This window comes from Coenobita brevimanus, chromosome 92 (genome assembly GCF_032717465.1).
Source record: "Coenobita brevimanus isolate Jiangsu-jjx chromosome 92, ASM3271746v2, whole genome shotgun sequence".
NCBI classification, from domain to species: Eukaryota; Metazoa; Arthropoda; class Malacostraca; order Decapoda; family Coenobitidae; genus Coenobita; species Coenobita brevimanus.
Window position 1 is genome coordinate 8,724,809 of NC_137045.1, and position 20,624 is coordinate 8,745,432.

General features: G+C 41.4%; 1 protein-coding gene across 1 annotated transcript in view; it reads right to left on the reverse strand.

The window, feature by feature from the left end:
• Nucleotides 1–20,624, reverse strand: part of LOC145412070 (S1 RNA-binding domain-containing protein 1-like) — a 74,402-nt gene that overhangs the window by 19,164 nt on the left and 34,614 nt on the right. Inside the window, exons 7-8 of the mRNA XM_080281988.1 lie at nt 11,512–11,680; nt 5,993–6,173 (exon numbers count right to left, since the gene is read on the reverse strand). Coding sequence (XP_080138114.1) covers nt 5,993–6,173; nt 11,512–11,680 — 350 coding nt within the window. The remainder of the gene's footprint in view (nt 1–5,992; nt 6,174–11,511; nt 11,681–20,624) is intronic.

Genomic DNA, 20,624 nt, shown 5'->3' on the forward strand with positions numbered 1-20,624 from the left:
CTATGAATGATAACTAACCTTTTAGGATAGTGTTGGTGGGCTTGCTGGGGATGAAAGGTGGTATCCAAGGCTGTAGGTAGTCCTACTGGGTCCCCGGAGGATGGCTGCTGGCGTCACTATCGGGTAATGGCTACTGCTCCTCCTCAACCTCGCTCATAAATCCTTCGAAATCACACTCAGAATCACTATCTTCATCCACAGCCATGGAAGGTCCTGCTTCTGCCTGTCCTAGCGCTCTGTAAGCCTTCACTGCTGCCAGGATCTTGTCTTGGTTTTTTATTATGGTCCTCACGTTGGCTTCATTCATGTCGTAGGCCTTGGCAATGTCAACTTTCCTCTCCCCTTTCTTCTTCCTCTCGATGCTTTCTAGCTTGGTGGCCTGAATGAAGTGCCGACGCTTCTTGGGGTTCTCAGAAGGCTTCCTAGGCATCGTGAGCAGGGTAAAATGCAGTAACAAGAGCAGAAAATGCAGCAAGAAAAAAGCACCTTCCAATGCGAATTATGCTACTGAGTGGCGCTGTGGCGGGACAAATTTAAACAAAACATCACGTGACAGCAGAAGCGTTTTTAATTGGGCAGTATCACGATCACGTCACGACAGTGGGCAGGGAAGGCTACTTGATCAGAAGTTTTCATTGGTTATCATCATCATGGGATTGTCCTGTATGACCGTGTTGGACCAGGGGTGATCGTGCTAGAGGTGAACTCTGCAGATTTCGCCCACTTCTCGGAGCTCTGTGCGTGTTATGCTAACACACTCGTGTAGCAGTAATTAAATCGTATTAAATAATACTAATTATATGCTCTCCGTGCTGGACGTGAATCGTGCTGGACTAACGCTGTTGGACGCAAGCGTACTGTATGTATATATACCTGCCCAAGGCCCAGGGACCCAACCAAATGGGCAGATTTGCATGGCCATGTGGAATGTGACAGGTGTGAATGAGGAAAGTAAAAGGGTGGAAGTTGTGAATGTGTTCAAGGGTGCAAGATATGCCGTGATGGCATTGTGTGAAACGAAGATGAAGCGGAGGAGTGGGAGGGTGTGAAATGTGTAAGATCGGGAATGAATGGGGGAGGAAGATGCAAGGAAGGAGTTGTTTTGTTGATGAATGAGGTGTGGCAGAGTGGAATGAGAGACTACAAATGTGTCAGCTCGAGGTGTATGTAGGTCAAGTTCAAGTTTGAGAAGGTGAAAGTGGCAGTCATCGTAGCATATGCACCGTGTGAGGACAGGAGTGAGAGAGAGAGAGAGAAAGGTTTTGGGATGAGGTGAATGAAGTAGTGGGAGAAATGCTAGGAACTATAAAGTGATTGTAATGGGGGATATGAATGGAAGAGTAGGCACCGGCCCTGAGGATGACATAATGGGTTGTTATGGAGTACCAGGATAAAATCATAATGAGAAGCGACTAAAGGATGTGTGTCAGGAGAGGAGGTTGTGCATTTGTAACTCGTATTTCAAACATAAATATGCACATAAATGTACATGGTATAGAGGGAACAGGGATCATGCTGAAAGAAGCCTGATTGATTACGTGCTTGTAGAGAGTTCAATGATGGGAATGGTGGCTCATCCAAGGGCTGTGAGAGGAGGATGTGGAGGTCTGTCAGATCATATGATTGCAGTATGCAAGATCAAGCTGAGAGAAGTGAGGTGGATCAGGAGAGAGAGGAGCACTCAGGGAGAAGGACTGAAAGTTGAGAAGCTGAGGATCAAAGAAATGGCAGATGATTACAAGACCAAGGTAGAAAAGGAGTTAGAATCAGTGAATTGGAATGAAATGGATCTGGACAGCCTGTGGAATGCATAAAGGGATTGCTTAGTTAGGAATATTAAAGCAGTGTGTGATGTGGCATGAGTAACAACAAAGAAGAAAGGTATGGCATGGTGGGATGAGGAGGTTAAGAGAGCAGTGGAGGAAAAGAGCAAGAAGTGGATGAAGTGGTTACAGGACAGGGGTTCAGTTGAAATAAGAACTGAATATACTGAGAGCAAGAAGCACGTACAGAGATTAGTAAAGAGGAAAAAGAAGGGGGTAAATGATGATCTAGGAAGAAAAAAGAATGCAAACTATTCTGAAACTAGGAAGTTACTCTGGAAAGAGGTGCAGAAATGTAGAAGTGAAAGTGGAAGGAAATGTGATGGTGTGAAGGATGTAGGTGGCAGATTATTAACCTATGAGAATGAAGTAAGGACCAGATAGAAAGAATATTTTGAAAGCCTGATGAATGGGACTAGAGAGAGCAGAGCAGCTGTAAACATGACTGGTTTTGGGGGTGTGCAGAGAAGGAATGCAGTGCCAGGAGACGTGACACTTGCACAGGTGAAGCGTGCTGTGAAGTGGCTGAGAAATGGGAAAGCAGCTGGGGTTGATGAGGTATATGCAGAGATGCTTAAGTGTAGTGGAGACAGTGGAATGAAGTGTTTGTTGGAGATATGTAAGAAGGCATGGATGAGTGAAACTGTGCCTGCAGAGTGGAAAAAGGTTGTGATTGTACCCCTGTACAAAAATAAACATGAGCAAAGTGAGTGCAAGAATTAGCATGGCATAAGTTTATTGCATGTGGTAGGGTATATGGAAGAATAGACGAGTTTCCGGTCAAAATTTTTTTGAAGTTTGATATTTGTATGGGTAAAAAATATGCAGGAAATAACTATGTTAACCATTATTTCCAAAAAAAAATGTGCAGAAACATGAAAAAATAATAGATAAAGTAGCCAAAAAATCACGTGACACTGAAACGTCGTCTGATTGGTTGTGACGTCACTACTCACACTGAGGCAGCATAGTCTGCTTTGTTTATGTTTAGCCAGCATACATTGAGCTTATTTCTGACCTCTAAGAACGTCCAGTGACATGAGGAATAATTGCTAATGTTTCGTTCCAATGTGTAAATGCACTAACAAAAGCACAGTAGGGAAATTATTCCTATGTGTACCAGCCAATAACAATAAATGAAAGCAGAGGTGGCTGGCTGCTCGTCTGAAATTCCCAGAGCTGGAATGCAGACTTTACTGTTGTTAAAATATTATATTCTTCACCATATAGGTTCATACACACCTAATTATCTGAAATTTGGTCAAAAGCTATGCCAAATTTAACTATTAATAGAATATTTGGAGTCAGCGGGTATTTCTACTTTAGATCGCAAACACGCCTTGACAGACTTCTATTTTGCACAGATACTGATTTAAAGTGCAAATAAATGCATTTGTATGTTAAATTAATATTTATACAAAGCAGATGTCTGCCAAGGCAAGCTGTTGAGCTAAAGGAGAAACATTTCCGCTAATTTTAGCGTGTTTTCATTGTGAATTCGGATCTTTTAAAAGGTAAAATCAAATACAAAAATTCGACTGGATTTTGGAAAATTAGAGGAGTATGAACTTCTACTGTGATAAAATCTATAACACTTACCAATTAAAAAGTGCCAATTTGGTGTTGATTCGGTAAATGACCGCCAATTCAGTATTTCATCACACTCCCTTGAAGGTACTTTACAGTACAATCAAGTTCAGAGTCACTGAAACTTTTTTTTTTTTTTTTAGAAAACTAGTAATGAAGAGGTCAAATATTAAATATTCATGAGCATAATACCATTATAAACTCATACAACTGATACTGTATGGCATACATTTAACACTTTCCGCCTCATGAGGTACGAGCACCTCTCGGGATTGGTGTAGCTGTAAGCTACTTCTAGTCGATTTCACCACAATTTACTTACCTAACAAGTACTATCCATTTACACCATGAAAAGTATTCCTTCACAACATACCTGAAGGGGATAGTTTTGATCTACAGTGGCCATGTAGGTACAACTATTATCTCTGTTACTGGTAAAGTATTGTGCAATAGATTGGAGCGTCGTCTGCAGTATGAATGCTGACGTCATCGCCAACATGGCGGCTGCTTCCCTCCAGCCACAAAGAATTAAAGTTATCACAACTTGTTCTGTGCAAATGATAAATTATATGAAAAGATACATATACCGTAAGTTTTTAAGTACGTGGCAGAGTGCACTGGCCATGTTTACCCAGAACCGGCAACACATCTATTATTACAGAGAAAGTAAGAGAGATATCAGAAGTCCTAGTAAGTGATGAACAGGGTGGTTTTACGAGTGGCAGAGGATGCGTGGATCAAATATTTGCAGTGAGACAAACAGCAGAGAAGGCTTGTGAGAACGACCATAAGGTATTTATGGCATTCATGGATCTGGAAAAAGCATACGACAAAGTGGACAGAGAAGGACCGTGGAAAGTTTTGCGCATGTACAGTGTAGACGGTAAGCTGCTAGGTGCCGTCAAGGGTTTTTATGATGGTAGTGAAGCATGTGTAAGGGTTAATGGGCATCTAAGTGAATGGTTCACGATCAATGTGGGTGTGTGACAAGGTTGTGTGATGTCCCCATGGTTGTTCAATATATATATGGATGGGGTGATGAGAGAAGTAAAAACATGAGTAATGGAGAGAGGGATGGCATTGGTAAGGAATGGAATATGTCAAATTTGTTGTATGCTGATGATGCAGTATTGCTTGCAAGTACCAGACAAGAACTAGGTAGGCTAGTGCAGAGTTTTGCTGATGTCTGCGAGCATCATGGCTTCAGAGTAAATGTAGAAAAGAGTAAAGTGATGGTTACTGAGAGAGAAGGTGACTCCCAGTGCGATGTTACAGTGCATGGAGAGAGACTGGAATTGGTGAGAGTTCAAATACCTGGGTGCAGAGATAGAAAAGAGAGGAAAATGTGCAAAAGAAGTGGAAAGTAGTGATACAAGGAAGAAAAGTAGTTGGTGCAATGAAGGCCTTGATAAGAAACAGAGAGTTGAATGTTGCAGCTGCACGAGGCCTACATGAAGGAGTGTTAGTGTCAACTTTAACATATGGATGTGAGACTATGGTGTGGCATGAAAATGAAAAGTCAAGAGTGACAGCAGTGGAGATGGGACTGCTGAAGAATGTATGTGGAGTGCAGAGGGTGGATAGGATGCGAATTAATGTGATTCGTGAAAGATGTGGAGTGAGGAAATCTGTGGACACCAGAATCGAAGAGAGTGTACTGAAATGGTATGGTCATGTGGAGAGAATGGATAACAGTAGAGTGGCAAAAAAGGTATATCTGAGTGAATTTGAAGGAGGGAGGAGGCGAGGTAGGCCAAGGAGAAGGTGGAGAGATATGGTGGATGAGTATGTGAGGAAGAGAGGTTTGGAAGTCGGTGAGGCTAGGGAACTGACAAGAGATTCAGCTGGCTGGATGAATGTTGTGAGGAGAAGTGCATGATCAGGGATTTGGCACCCCCATGGGGTGAACTCTGGATAATTGTGGTTGTCATTAATAACATAATATACGAGAGTTGAGCATGGGGATAGCCTACCTCTCTGTTCTTGCTTCAGTCCAGCAACAATATTAACCTACTGCATTCATTTGAGACAACTGACTACTCTTACACATGTTTCACTACAAAAAAAAAAAAAAAAAAAAAAATATTTACAGCATTCAAGTTTTCTACTTGTTACATATACAGTAAACCTAACATCTTCCAAACTACATCCTTATTCACCTTAGCATATGCTTTTTATAAATCTATAATTAAATATGAGAAAATTTCAAGAAGCAAAAATTGTGTTCCTGATAAAATCAGACCAAACATGGTTGCTTAACATAATCATTTGAGTACAAGTACTAATTCCTCAAAGCATTCTTTTCTCCTCTGATAATTCTGGCATAAACAGTATATGGCAGAGTTACAGAGTTAGAATAAGTGTTTGACTGAATAACACCAAACAGCGTGATATACACCGTACAGATAAATGTGAGTGTTCATTCATACACTTGTTCCAGCACTATGGCTCTGCAACAAATATGCCAGTCACTGAGGGAGGGAAAAGGAATGACTTGAGGCAAAATATATCTACACAAAGCAGATGCCCTGTACTGTACTTTTAGATCACTGGTTACAATCTAAATATTTCTTAAGACTCACCAAGCCTTTCCCAACTGTCCTCTATGCTCATCATGACCAGCTGAGTGCGGTAGTATGGTGGTGGGGAGTGCTTGAGCCACTTTTGCTGGCAGAAGTTGAAGAAGTGGACATAAGTGTTGTCAGGGAAGACGATCTTGATGGACAGGACACCCTGGTGTTCACCACGATTCATTGCCAAAACCTGTAACACAATGCTGCAGTTGCAGTATCAAGCAATTAAATGTTTTTTTTCTTAATGGTTATATTGTTATATCCACTTTAACCCGTGGATTGCGAGCCACAGCTCAGGCCGTGCTGGCTGTGGATCACCGCTAACTACTCCACCCCTACGCAAACTTATGCATGGAGTTTTGCAAAGAGGGAGAGAGAGAGATTTTTTCTATTCACCAGATGATACCCTGGATGTTTATCTTCAAGTTTAAAAAAAAAAAAAAAAAAAAAAATTCTATTCATTTTTTCACTACTCCCCAACGTAAACTTATGCATGGCCTATGCAAAGACAGAGAGAGAGTGAGAGATTATTTTTTTTCACCAGATAATGCCCTGGATGTTTATCTTCAAGTTCATAATAAACAAAAACCAAAAAACTTTTTCCTTCATTTTTTTGTGCACCACGGGGTGGGACAAAAAAAGGTACCTGCACAATCCACAGGTTAATAATACAATCCACAGGTTAATAATATACCAAAGAGCAAGTACCAGTAGAGTGCGTGGGATCGGCAGCATCAGAATTTTAAGCACAATGAGCATTTATCAGGCATATTTTTGAGAGGTACGACAATTTCCTCAAAGGTATTATATTATGTGGCTTGTATGTCTTTCATCATGGGCCACAGAATCAATATGAATGTTAAATAGTGAACTTCATACACACATCCATATTTATGGTAAAAAGAAGACAATGTTAATAAATATTAATCCCTCAAAAAAGCTGAACTACAGTTTTTATATAAAAAAAGAAAAAAGGAAAGTAGCATCTACAGCTTCATAAACCATTTTACAGGTAGTTTTTCTCAGAAAATGTGGAACTCTGCTACAGCAGGTTAGTTCCTAAAAACAAATGATTATTATATCTCTATCTACAGCCAGACACCTAAATCACGGAAGGGGTGGCCTCAAATGAAGTACCTCCATGTCACCCTGTCCTCTACCATCAGGCTGCCTTCTCCCAGACTAACATCCTCCTCACTCAAATATCTCTCCATCCTGCTCTTGGTCTCCCTCTTCCCCATTCCTCCCTCCATCTCACTTGCATATTCCCCTCACCAATCACTCATTCTCCTTTCTCTCCATGTTGTCAAATTACCTTATGATACAGTAATTCTCCTAATGCTTTTCTGCATATCCACATCAACACCACAATGCTCCTTCTCTTCCTCACCTCCTTGTATGTCTTTCCAAATAACTCCACATGCTCCTCTCAGGTACTAAAATTTTTTTTTCCACTCATCTTATTTCTGATAAGTCTTTTCAACAGGACACAATTTTCACGTCCATGCATTAGAGTGGAGATCACAATATTGTCATGCAGCAACTTTTTTACATCCATGCTCATTTCCTTATTCCTTATCACTGCCCTCAGTAAACCTGCAACCCTTTTTGTCTGCTGTACTCCTTGACTTATTTCATCTTCTAATCTTCCATCCTTGCTTAGGACAATACCTAAATACTGTATTTAAAAGCACTCAATTCTCCAAAAGCTCAGATGTTGCATTTCCTTACCATTCCATCCCACAATCCACCCTGTGACTCCATTCCTCTCAAAGACTACTGCTTTCCACTCAGAAACTTCATTCCTCTCAAAGACTATAACCTTATTTTTTATTACACTCACTTTTAAGTATTATTTCTTATACACACCTCCATATTCATTCTCTAAGACTTGGAACTCCCACTCAATCTTTGCTTAACAATACAGTATCATTAATTAACAATAGCACAGGCAACTTCCTAACCCTATCCTCTCTCACTTACTCATTTTTGACACTCTAACATCTGCTGCCCTACCTTACATTTTTCTTCATGACACCATCCTTCAATTTATATATACAATTCATCATTCATTCATCATCCAATCCTGTGTTGCCCCATGAGGAGAATAGGAGCCCAGGGCTAGGCAAGCTGGTCCTGACATTTAAGATGAAAGTGACCAGCCTCACATATATCTAAATGGCATTACATGAGCAATAAACCCCAACCACCCCTTAGATATAAACCTGCCCAGGCTCAATCTGATTGGAGTGCCTTAATTGTCCATTAAACCACCAGGCACCATAATTTGGTTATACTGTTACCACCCAACGTAGTAAATGCTTTCCTGGTGTACAGGAAACCATTTGGCTTGTTTCTCAGTGTAAAGTCACCCAAAGAATGAAGGAAAAAAAGACAAAAGAGGAAGGAAGGAAGGAAAGAAGGACGTAAGTGAGGAAAGGGCAGTCACCCAAGATCAGCACTACATCAAGTGACTGGATGGTGAGTGTCCCCACCTCTTGGTACATAAATCCCATTCCAGAGTATCCCCTTCCAGATACAATGGTTCAAGCATAAGCAACCATAGTCCAGACCATTAAGATAACATGACCAGCCAACTTCTCTTGATGAGATTAGATGTTCAATAAATCTATGGTCATCACTTTGGGATTGACCCTAGGCACATGGCTAGATTGTCAACCCAACAAAGATCCTCTAACCACTCAACCACTGAGCACCATTAAAATAATTTAAAATTACACTGAGGTGAAATATCAAGTACAGCAATATGACTGTCAGGCTAGGGGAAGTGCTGTTTACTGTTCAGCACTAAAGCATGCACACACCATTATATACATGTTCTTGATGTTGTCACTGCTTACCCTCCCCTTGTTGTATTTGCATGGTGAATTAACTCTACTTAAGAGCATTAAAATGAATGACAGCTCTTCTTCTATTCTTTTTTCAAAGAGGAAACTGACCTCTGGAAAATGAAAAATGATTATAAACTTACAGAGCATAAAGATATGTTGCAAACTATAATGGGAAAATATAAACTTGAACAGTCAACAAAGTACAGTACAAAAGTTTTAAGGAAATACTGTAAGCTGCAAGCTCTGCCCATGCAAATGGAACACTGTCAATGAATTTACAAGCATTTTTGTGTTCTACAACTTCCTCATCAAGTTCATTCTGTGTTAAGGATAATATGCAGAGTGCAAGTACTGTAGTGCACTTGGTAGAAACAACACTTTTAGTGCATAAAGCAACACACATTGCATAGACAGTGAATGATTTGATAATTTAGTTTGATCTCATCATCATCAACAACAATGTTCCAACTCTTCTTTCAGAAAAAAAAAAAAGGGAGGGGGGGGGGAGGTAGGACCTACAAACAATGAAAAGAACAGCATAAAGTAGAAAGCAGGAATATTATCGACAGTGTGCCCAAATTAAGAGTAGTGGAGAAAGCGGAATGAAGTGCTTGTTGGAGATATGTAAGAAGGCATGGATGAATGAAACTGTGCCAGCAAAGTGGAAAAAGGCTGTGATTGTACCCCTATGCAAAATAAACGTGAGCGAAGTGAGTGCAAGAATTACCGTGGCATAGGTTTACTGATCGTGGTAGGGAAGATATATGGAAGAATTACTATAGAGAAAGTAAGAGAGATATCAGAAGTCCTGGTGAGTGATGAAAAGGGTGGCTTTAGGAGTGGCAGTGGATCAAATACTTGCAGTGAGATTGATAGTGCAGAAAGCCTGTGAGAAGGACTATAAGGTATTTATGGTATTTATGGATCTGGAAAAAGCATCCGACAAAGTATACAGAGAAGGATTGTGGAAGGTTTTGCGCATGTATGGTGTAAACGGTAAGTTGCTAGGTGCTTTCAAGAGTTTTTATGATGGTAGTGAAGCATGTGTAAAGGTAAATGGGCATCTAAGTGAATGGTTCATGCTCAGTGTGGGTGTGTGACAAGGTTGCGTGATGTCCCTATGGTTGTTCAATATATATATGGATGGGGTGATTAGAGAAGTAAAAACACAAATTATGGAGAGGGGGATTGCGTTGGTAATGAATGGTGATGGATGGAGTATCTCAAATCTGTTGTATGCAGATGATGCAGCACTACTAGCAAATACCGGACAAGAACTTGGTAGACTAGTGTAGAGCTCTGCTGATGTCTATGAGCACTGTGCCTTGAAAGTAAATGTAGAAAACTGTAAGGTGATGGTTACTGAGCGAAAAGGTGACCCAGTGTGATGTTACAGTAAATGGTTAGAGACTGGAACTAGTGAGAGAGTTTAAATACCTGGGTACTGTGATTGAAAAGAGAGGAAAATGTGCAAAAGAAGTGGAAAGTAGAGTGACACAAGGAAGGAAAGTAGCTGGCACTATGAAGGCCTTGATATGAAACAGGCTGGAGTACTGCAGCTATGCAAGGCTTACATGAAAGTGTTAGTGCCAACTTTAACATATGGATGTGAGACTATGGCATGGGATGAAAATGAAAAGTCAAGAGTGACAGTAGTGGAGATGGGACTGCTGAGGAATGTACGTGAGTACAGAGAGTGGACAGGATATGAAATAATGTGATTCGTGAAAGATGTGGAGTGAGGAAGTCTGTGGACACCAGAATCGAAGAGAGTGTACTGAGATGGTATAGTCATGTGGAGAGAATGGATAAAAAGAGTGGTGAAAAAGGTATAATTATGCGAATCTGAAGGACGGAGGAGGTGAGGTAGGCCAAGGAGAAGGTGGAGGGATATGGTGCATGATTGTGTGAGGAAGAGAGGTCTCGAAGTGGGTGAGCAAGGGGACTGACAAGAGATCGAGCTGGTTCGATGAGTATTGTGAGGAGAAGCAAATGTTCAGGGATTTTGCACCCCTTTTAACATGACAGCATCTGGATTGACTCTCGGATATGTTTTTGTGAAACTACTGAATGTGGTGAATGTTTTTGGTGTATCAGATAGAGCCAGGATTCTGGGGGCTTGAACGGTGAGTGAATTGAAGTGTGATCCATTGGACTGGGCAAATCTGGGCTGTCTGGATGCTGCCACTTCTCACCCTGCCCTAGGGTGGGAAAGGAGGTCCAGATGATGACGATTATGATGATGATGATGATGATGATGATGATGATGTGCCCCAAATTATCAACATTATGCTGAATGTATTACTGTAATACCATAAAATCATTCACACATCATTTATGCCTTATGAAATCTGGTTTGAAATCACAAGCATGCAAAACCATTTGCACATTTTATTTTTATTTAAAGAAGCATTTCATTCATCAGATGGTCATTCCTTCACCTACCAAGTTAAAACTGGGGTTCCTGCCCCTTATCATGCACTTCTCCATACATCCATTTAAGTCTCATTTTTTTTTTATTTTTTAACAACATCAATTCCATCCCTTGCTTTCCAAACACACCCATTTACCACACTGCAGTTACCCCTGCAAATACGGCAAATTAACTGTACATACTGATAACTGTACAGTACGTGAGAACCTGCCAATATAATGAGTACAATATTTGAAACTGACTGAATGAGACTTGATGTTCCAGGCAATGTTCTTGTAGTTGAAGTAATTCTCATATTTGGCACACAGATCTTGACTTGGTCCAGCTTTGCTTCCCACTTTCCCCTGGTCACGTTTCTGCTGTTTCCTTGTCTTGTTAGTGCACTCCAGAACTGGTTTGCAGAATTTCATGCTGAAAGCAAGGCACAAATTTATTACTGAAATTACATTACAGTACAATAAAGATATACTGTTCAATTAGCTCATGTAACTCATGCTTTGATTCCTTCCCACTTGTAAGTACTGTATATTCAAAATGAAAATTCTTTGTCCGACAAAACAGATACAGGTTAATTTTTCATACAATAATCTCCTCATTATTGGTTTATACAATTGTTACTTCTGCAATCTGAAGCCGAAAAATGACCGAAATTTGGAACCCTGCATGGTGTGCTGTACTTGAATTAGTTGCCAGTTAGCCATGATTTTTGCTTACCATTCAAGAGCATGGTGGGAGAAGAGTGGAGGCAATATCTGAAGTAAATACATCATTTACTTTTCAAAAAATCAGAAAAATATCACCTTGGTATTTCCTGACAGGAGATGTTACAAACATTTTAAAAGGTCTCCTAATAATAAATTATTTCTATATTTTTTTTTCTTTTTTAATAATTACTTTTATTTTCCAATGATTTTTACTGATTTCAGACAACAGCTACTGTACTCCGTGGTACTGTAAATCATTATATAAATTTTAGGTCATTCACACTATACATGTATCCCTTGTTATTATACTACTTTTGGTTTCACTTTAATGACTGCCAATTTTTAATATCCCTTCTGGTAAACAAATGACCCACTCCTGGTTTAATGATCACCATGATTGAGAAACACTATGACTGACCTTGAACCCACTGGTTACAATACTGTCCAAGATCTGAGCATTATAACTGTAAATGATTTTTTTTTTCTCTCTAAAGTGTAAAAATTGAATGCTATATGCATACAATAATATGTAAGTCCTGAATCCTCCTAACACCTGACACAGGACATGAACCACATGGGAATACTGTAGCCACTGAACCAATCACTACATCACCTCAACTAGAGCTGTACTATAAACATCTTCAATATCATCTGTGCACTGCAATTCTGAATGACAATAAATATTTTCTGAACTTTAAAATGACAAAAAATTGGCTGTGGTTATTGTGCTACCCCAGTCTGGCTGATCGAGCAGACTCATCATCTGCAGGTGCGCAACCACCCCTGCTGGACCATACCATGCAATGGACCAATGTTCCAATGTGACTGACAGTGCCCTGACAGTAAATATAAAATACGAAGTTCTCTTATTAACTGATCACTGGGTGAGAATGGCCTTTCATAAAAGCAAAAAAAAAATCACATCATCCCAGTGACAGTTATCCTCAGCATGCGTATTATAATTCGTTTTGTTTTTTCATTTCGTTTTTGAAGGCTCCAACATGCTTGCATGCATTGGCCTTGGTCTCCTAATGGCGGCTCTCCATGCTGCACGATCCATGGCAACATCCCTGTTCAGTCCCTTAACCCTGAGGACACACTTAATGACCTCATCCCACATCTTTCTCGGTCTACCCTTCGCAACCCCACCCCCAATATTAACATTTCTCACCTTCTCCACCCAATTATCATCCCTCATCCTCTCCACATGCCCAAACTGATAATATATTTTTAGCTTTAAAAGGCAAAAAATTATGACATGTGAGAACAGCAATATAAAAGCAATGAGTTCTCCAAACAGCTACCATTTGGCGGGAACTCATCTGCATGTAAGTTGTGATTTCAACATGATTAATGCTACAGTGAATGGAGAGAGACTGGAACTGGTGAGAGTTCATATTACCTGGGTACAGTGATAGAAAGGAGAGGAAAATGTGCAATAGAAGTGGAAAGAGGAGAGACACAAGAAAGAAAAGAAGCTGGTGCTATGAAGGCCTTGATATGAAACACAGGATTGAGTGTTGCAGCTGTGCTGGCTTACACGAAGGAGTGTTAGTGCCATTTTTTTTTTTTTTTTTTTTTTTACGCCAGGTATCCCCAAAGGGCTAAGGCGTTGCCCCTGGGTAGAGGACTTTTGGATTGGAGCGCGTAGCATTTTATGACCGGATGCCCTTCCTGATGTCTACCAATGACCCTTGGGTGGATTCGATCCTCCGACCCTTCAGTCAGAGCGGAGCGCTCTAACCCACTGAGCCACGGCTGCTACAAATATAGTGGTAGGTATGAACTCCTGGCCTCCGGTGTAAAGACCCAGGCCGTTCGACTCTGCCAGGTCTCATCTCCTTTGACCCTTACACCACGGGCTTGTTTTGCTTTGACATGCGGCTCCCGCAGGCATATTCGCGCTCCGACAGACTCTCTAAAAATATTTGCCAAAAATCAGTTATTAGTCCTAGAATATTAAAATCACATATACTTATGGCACATACCTTCAGCTTTCTCCTTGGGTGTTTGTTGAGCCTTCGTTGAGTAACGTAGGACTTATGGAGACCTCTGAAGTTGGGTAACGAAGTCTCCACTTTACACTTCCTAACTCGTAATATGATTACCACAGCCTGATATTATCACTAGAAACACTAATCTATGATTCTCAAATAGTTTGGAATCCATACTCCCCTAAAAAAAACACTGTGAAAGCAATGAAAATTAAGAGGGCGTATGACCATCCCACTTCTGATCGTTCGCCGCTAGTGTTGTCTATTATTCATAAACACACTCACAGTTTACATTTCTGTTACTATATAACACTTATATATATCTACAGTCTTTATCCATAAGTTTCCTTCAGTAACAGTAGTTTATTGTCACTGTAGAGATTCAATTTCTTTCAGCAAAATATGTAGCATTCACTTTCTCGTCCTGTATACTAGCATTGAGAGTGAATGTCACTTTCACCTTCACTCTCATAACTCATACTATTCATACATGCTAGACTGAAACTTTCACTTTCATTATTCCTAGGGTATATACTCGTATTCTTATAATACTACTCATTTACATTTCTATTTACATTCTCTATTTTATTTACGCTATTTACACTTCTATTTTATCTACACTGTGTTATGCACTGTCACTTGAAGTAACTTATAAAACTATTTTCCACTGTTCCCGTATATTTACATTCATTACTTTCACTTGCTGTTTACACATTATTTACACATTACAGTGGGGCACCAACTTTCGCTACAGCAGGATTCACGGAATCCACTTTCGCGGCATGCACCAAATATTCCCTAACTTCCACTTTCGCTTGAAAAAAATCGATTTTCGCGCACAAATTTTGGATTTGGGACAATATTTTGAACTTTGAATTTCCTGCACCGCCCGCCCGCAACCCACTGCCATCTTGAATGACGTCATGTCAACACTCTGTCCACCCATTCCCGCCATTGTGTACGAGCGTGCTAGCTCCACTGTGTTGGATTCTCACGGTTCAATGGCCTCTACTATACCTGGTAGTGTGGGGAAAAGGCCTGGTGGTGTGGGGGTAGAGCCTGGTGGTGTGGGGGGAGGGCCGGGAGGCAGTGGTGGTGATAAAAAGTGGCCGGGACATTCAAAGTCAGGAGAAAAGGCTCGGATACATACCCCCAACATCCATGAAACACCTCAACCTTGTCTCTGTGGTATGTTTCTCCTCATATAATGTGTACTGTACAGTTTTTATTGTTTGTATCTCACAATGCAATGTACAATAGTGATTTGATGTACTGTATTGCAAGTGAAAATGAAAATCTGATGTTACTTTACGATAACCGGGAACCAATTAGCCTTTTTGCCATAAAGACAATGCCCCAATTTTCGCTAATTCCACTTTCGCGCATTATTTTTGGACCCAATTAGGCGCGAAAATTGGTGCCCCACTGTATTTACAATTCCACATGCACTGTTTTACTCAATAGAAAGATTGTGGTCACTCTTTTATCAATTGTCAGCCCTTTACCTCTTTCCACACGAGGTTTAGTAGGGGGTAAAGGTCACAGGGCCCTTTGCATGGGGGTGAAAAGTGGCTGAAGTTAGCAGGAGCAAACAGACGTACCTTCACACTGGAAGATGATAGTGAACTGATAGGGGTGGGCCGGGACGGCCTACCTATGGAAATGCATTACTGCCAACGTCAGCCTCTTGACAGCTGCTAATATATAGCAGTGAAATGACTGGCAGGAAATCTAGACAATGCATTATAAATTAGGTAGTTCCAGGTGAATGTAAATATCACTTAGGCTTCTCCCTTCCCTCCTTATATGTATATTTATTACGAAAATAGATTATACGGCATATTTCAAGGGGAAATAAACAGCGAAAATTAGCGAACGAGTGCACGTGAGGTGTTGTCAGGTGATAATTAGCCAATTCCAGGTGTATGGCACTATCACTTACCTTATTTCTTTTTTGTATATATTATTTGGTATAAGAACAGGGCATAGGGCTTATTTCAATGGATGAAATCAGTGGAAAATTCCAGGGAAGATTTACTTAGCGTGGAATACAGTGTGGTGGCCTGCAATAATTAGGTAGTTCCAGGTGAATGTAAATATTACTTAGGCTTCTCCCTTCCTTTCTTATATATATTTTTATTATGAAAATAGATTATACAGCATATTTCAAGGGGAAATAAACAGCGAAAATTAGCGAACGAGTGCACGTGAGGTGCTGTCAGGTGATAATTAGCCAATTCTAGGTGTATGGCACTCTCACTTACCTTATTTCTTTCTTGTATATATTATTTGGTATAAGAATAGGGCATAGGGTTTATTTCAATGGATGAAATCAGTGAAAAATTCCAGGGAAGATTTACTTAGTGTAGCACGGGCAGGCAGGCGAGAGGACAGGGTAATGGAGGGGGGGTACGGACGGGAGTCAAGAACGGGGAGAAATGGCTAAATTGTCAACAATGGATGGGAGTAAAGATGAGATTAGGAGTGCTGGCTAGTGTTGGACATTGGCAATACTGATAGATGATACAAGCCACCACTTGAAAGCCCGGGTGAATTCAAAATAACACAGAATCACAAAAGTGACGCCCCGCGGTATGATCCCTTGCTCCCAAGTGTCACAAAAGTGACGCCCCGTGGTTAAGGGGTTAACATATGGATGTGAGACTTTGGTGTGGCATGAAAATGAAAAGTCAAGAGTGACAGCAGTGGCAATGAGACTGCTGAGGAATGTATGTGGAGTACAGAGAGTGGATAGGATGAGAAATAATGTGATTCATGAAAGATGCAGAATGAGGAAGCCTGTGGACATCAAAATCGAAGAGAGTGTACTGAGATGATATGGTCATGTGGACAGAATGGATAACAATACAGTGGTGAAAAAAGTACAACTGGGTCAACTGGAAGGCAGAAGGAGGTGAGGTAGGCCAAGGAGAAGGTGGAAGGATATGGTGGATAAGTGTGTGTGGAAGAGACGTTCGGAAGTCAGTTAGGCTAGAGGACTGACAAGAGATCAAGCTGGCTGGATGAATATTGTGAGATGAAGTGCATGATCAGGGATTTGATACCCCTTTTTAATGTGATAGCTTAAGACTGACTCTACTGGATATGTTTATATGAAGCTACAGAATGTGGTGAAAGTTTTTGGCGTGTCAGATAGAGCCAGGATTCAGGGGGCTTGAATGATGAGTGATTGGCAGTGTGACCCACTGGAGTGGGCAAACTTGGGCTGTCTGGACGTTGCTACTCCTCACCCTGCCTTGGGGTTGGAAAGGAGGTCTGGATGATAATGATGATGATGACCTTATATGCAATGGTCTATAGTGGTTATGCAAGCACTGGAGTGCAAAACTGAAGTATGGGATCTTTTGTTCATTTTCCAGCAAAAAAATAACAATGTCAGATGTGAAACTCTCTGAGACCAAACAGAGGCAGTCATGATCACCCTTAATGCTTAGTTGCCTTGCTAACACTGACTGTGATGACAAAAGAATAGTAGTATATAGCAAAGTAGAAGAAAATGGGAAAAACAGCAGAAAACTGTGCACATCTAAGGATGTCCACAGGGATGCAAGGTATCAATACAGTGCTGGGAGCATATGTGAACACTTAAGTTGGTGCTAGTAAAGTAAATGAGCCTCATCAAGCTGACTGTAATTGCTACTTGGAATCATCATGGTTTTATTATTAATTTAATAACTTAATTTCATATTATCATCATAGTTTCAGGTTTCATCATTAATTTCATAACTTAATCTCATGTTACCCATTTCCATTCAACCTACAACAGTACATTTAAATAAGACTGATATGATCAAGAAATAACAATGCTAGTCCAGTCAGCGCTCACACAACGTGTAATCCCATAGCGTGAAACTCACATAACACAGGAGGCAAGATATTATGTCCAAGTTTAGTCACAATGTGAAAATAATAAACATTAAGCGGGAGGAGGATGCTGTCCATTTTTCTGAACGTCACACTACACAGTGACGTTAGAAATAAAGCAGTCAGAAGCCCCAAATAATGGTTCAAACAGTATTAAAGTGGCAAACTAGGGTCATAACGCGGTGGGAACAGACAATGCAGCCAGTGATGGTCATTGCGTGGGTTGCATCAGCCTATGACATATGGCTGTCACGTGTTTGCATGGGGTGTCGTTGAGGTCCACTGAGGATTCCTGCCCCAGCTGAGCTTACCTTTTCCCCATGCTCTGGCTGCACACGTGCTCTGTGTGATCTTTGCTTTTTTTCTTTTCTTTTCTTTTTTCCACCTGACCCAGCCCAACCATACTGCCACACCGTGACCCAGCGAGACATTGAAAGTCTCTGACCCAGGAGCACATACTTCGTGTAATCAAGTGGAAGGAGAGAGGAAAACAGAACTGTGCCATTGCCAAGATGTATTAGGTCAACGGGTCAGCTATTCGTATGATCCTCAGGAAGAAGGACGCCATTCTGAAGACCGCGCAGGCCTACAGGGGATCTCCCATGAATGATGGAGAGGTTCCTCATTATGTACTGCAACCGGAAGGAGAGGGAAGGAGTACCAATCGACTCCAATAACATTAGGAGGACGGCCCGTCACCTGTATGGTGTAGCCTACCGTGAGCTGTCCAGACCCCAAGGCAGATATAAGGCACTGAGTGGTTGGTTTGGCAAGTTTAAGAAGAATATGGATCTGAAGAGAGTGCAGGTGACAGGAGAATGAGTGTCAGCAGATACAGGAGCAGCAGAGATGTTTGTGGAAGTCTTAAAGGAAATAATCAGGAATGGGGGTTAAACCGCCAGTCAAATTTACAACACTGACAAGACTGGGCTGTGACACAAGAGAATGCCAAGGTTGACAGGGGTAGAGAAGCAGATAAGGTAAGCATCACTCTACTTTTGTGTTGCAATACTGCAGACCATACAATGCGGCCGTTACTTGTAAGTAACGTAAAAAAAAAAAACAAGGTGCTTTAAGCAGTTAAATGACATGAATGACTCCGGGGTTTATTGGGAAATTCAAAGACATGGTGGATGACAAGGGAAATTTTGAATAGGTAGTTCAAGAAACATTTTATTCCTGATGCAAAGAGGTGTGAGCAGGTGGGAATACCATTTAAAATCCTATTGGTGCTTGATAATGCCCCAGGACACCCAGCATACTTGGTGGGTTTACATCAAAGTGTTAAGGCAGTGTTTTTGCCAGGCAACATGACTTCCCTCTTGCGACCCCTAGATCAGGAAGTGATAGCTAGTTTTAAGTACTGTTATGAGACAATCTTGTCTAAGTATCTGAGGGAGGCCATGGACAATAACGAGAAGGTACATCTCGAGGTGTAAGTGCATGATGGTGATGATAAGGCGGAGGCACTGTCTGATGAGGAGATTTTGGATGACCCAGCAGATCCCCAACCAGGTCCCTCCAGTGCACCTCAGCCTGAGACCCAGCTGAACCAGTGCCCGGTCCTTCTTGTGTGTCTCAGCCTGACCCTTCACAGCGTCACCTTCTAACAGTGACAGATTTTTGGAAAAGCTACAACATGAGGAATGTTGTCAGGAACACTCTTATGGCATGGGATTTGGTATTTGTTGCTAAAATAAATCACGTCTGGCAAAAGCTGTCACCTGAGTTGTGTGCCGTTAGTGGTGGTGAGGTGCAGTTGCTACAGGCTGTGCGGGAGGAAGTGGTAAGAGCAGCAAGAGCTGTGTCAGGTTGTGAGGAGGTGCAAGAGGAGGATTTGGTTGAGGTTGTCGGGGACAACATGATGCCCCAAGAAGCCAAGCAATGCATCAACGACCTGGACAGGGAACATCGTGAGGCAGAGGAGCAGGGGGATCAGGCTGAGGCACAAACCATGGCACCAATTATGACCATGGCTCACATGAATAACATCTTGGCTGGTGCACATGTACTCAAGGAGGCCATCATGGGTTAAAAAGTGGATGAGGTTAGGAGGACTGATATGCTGTACAGTGTGTTGCATCCAGCGCGACCGTATGAAGACCTAAAGCAAGAGAAAATATGACGCCACCAGACTCTACTCACCCAGTACTTTTGTCCTCGACAGATGCCAGAGCAGCATGGGCCAGAGGAAGATGCTAGGTCTCTGAGTCCTCTTGACTCTGAGGGGTTTGTGCAGGAGGCAGAAGAGTTGTAACAGAGGATTGTGGATGTACAGGATTTACCTTCATCCTCAGATGAGGACTCTGTGGAACCGGCATGGCAAGACGACTGTGCTGGGGACCAGTAGGAGTCCTGCCCTGGCCTTGGAACCCCACTCCACCTTCCCCTAGCAAGCCCACAAACTCTTCCATTCAAGGTGAGGAATCCTCCAGTGTTTGTATGTAATGAAGTCTTTATTAGGTGGGTAAATATCCAGGAAAAAAAGAAAAAATGAAAATTGCCCCAAAAGGCAAACTTGGGGCTGGCTCAGGTACCATGAAACCTTTTACTATGTAAACATATGGCCCTATAACATGGAATTCTCATAAAGCAGGAGCTTCAGGGTACAATAATCCTGCATTATGTAAGTGCTTGCTGTGTTAGTAATTGCTCTTAAAAAAAGAAGAAAGAAAAGTTCTCAGTCCCAACATTATTGTAGGTTCTTGTAGTTTGGGTGTCATGCCATAAATGTCAGTGTGTTGGTCGACTAATTCACTGTAACTCCTCCAA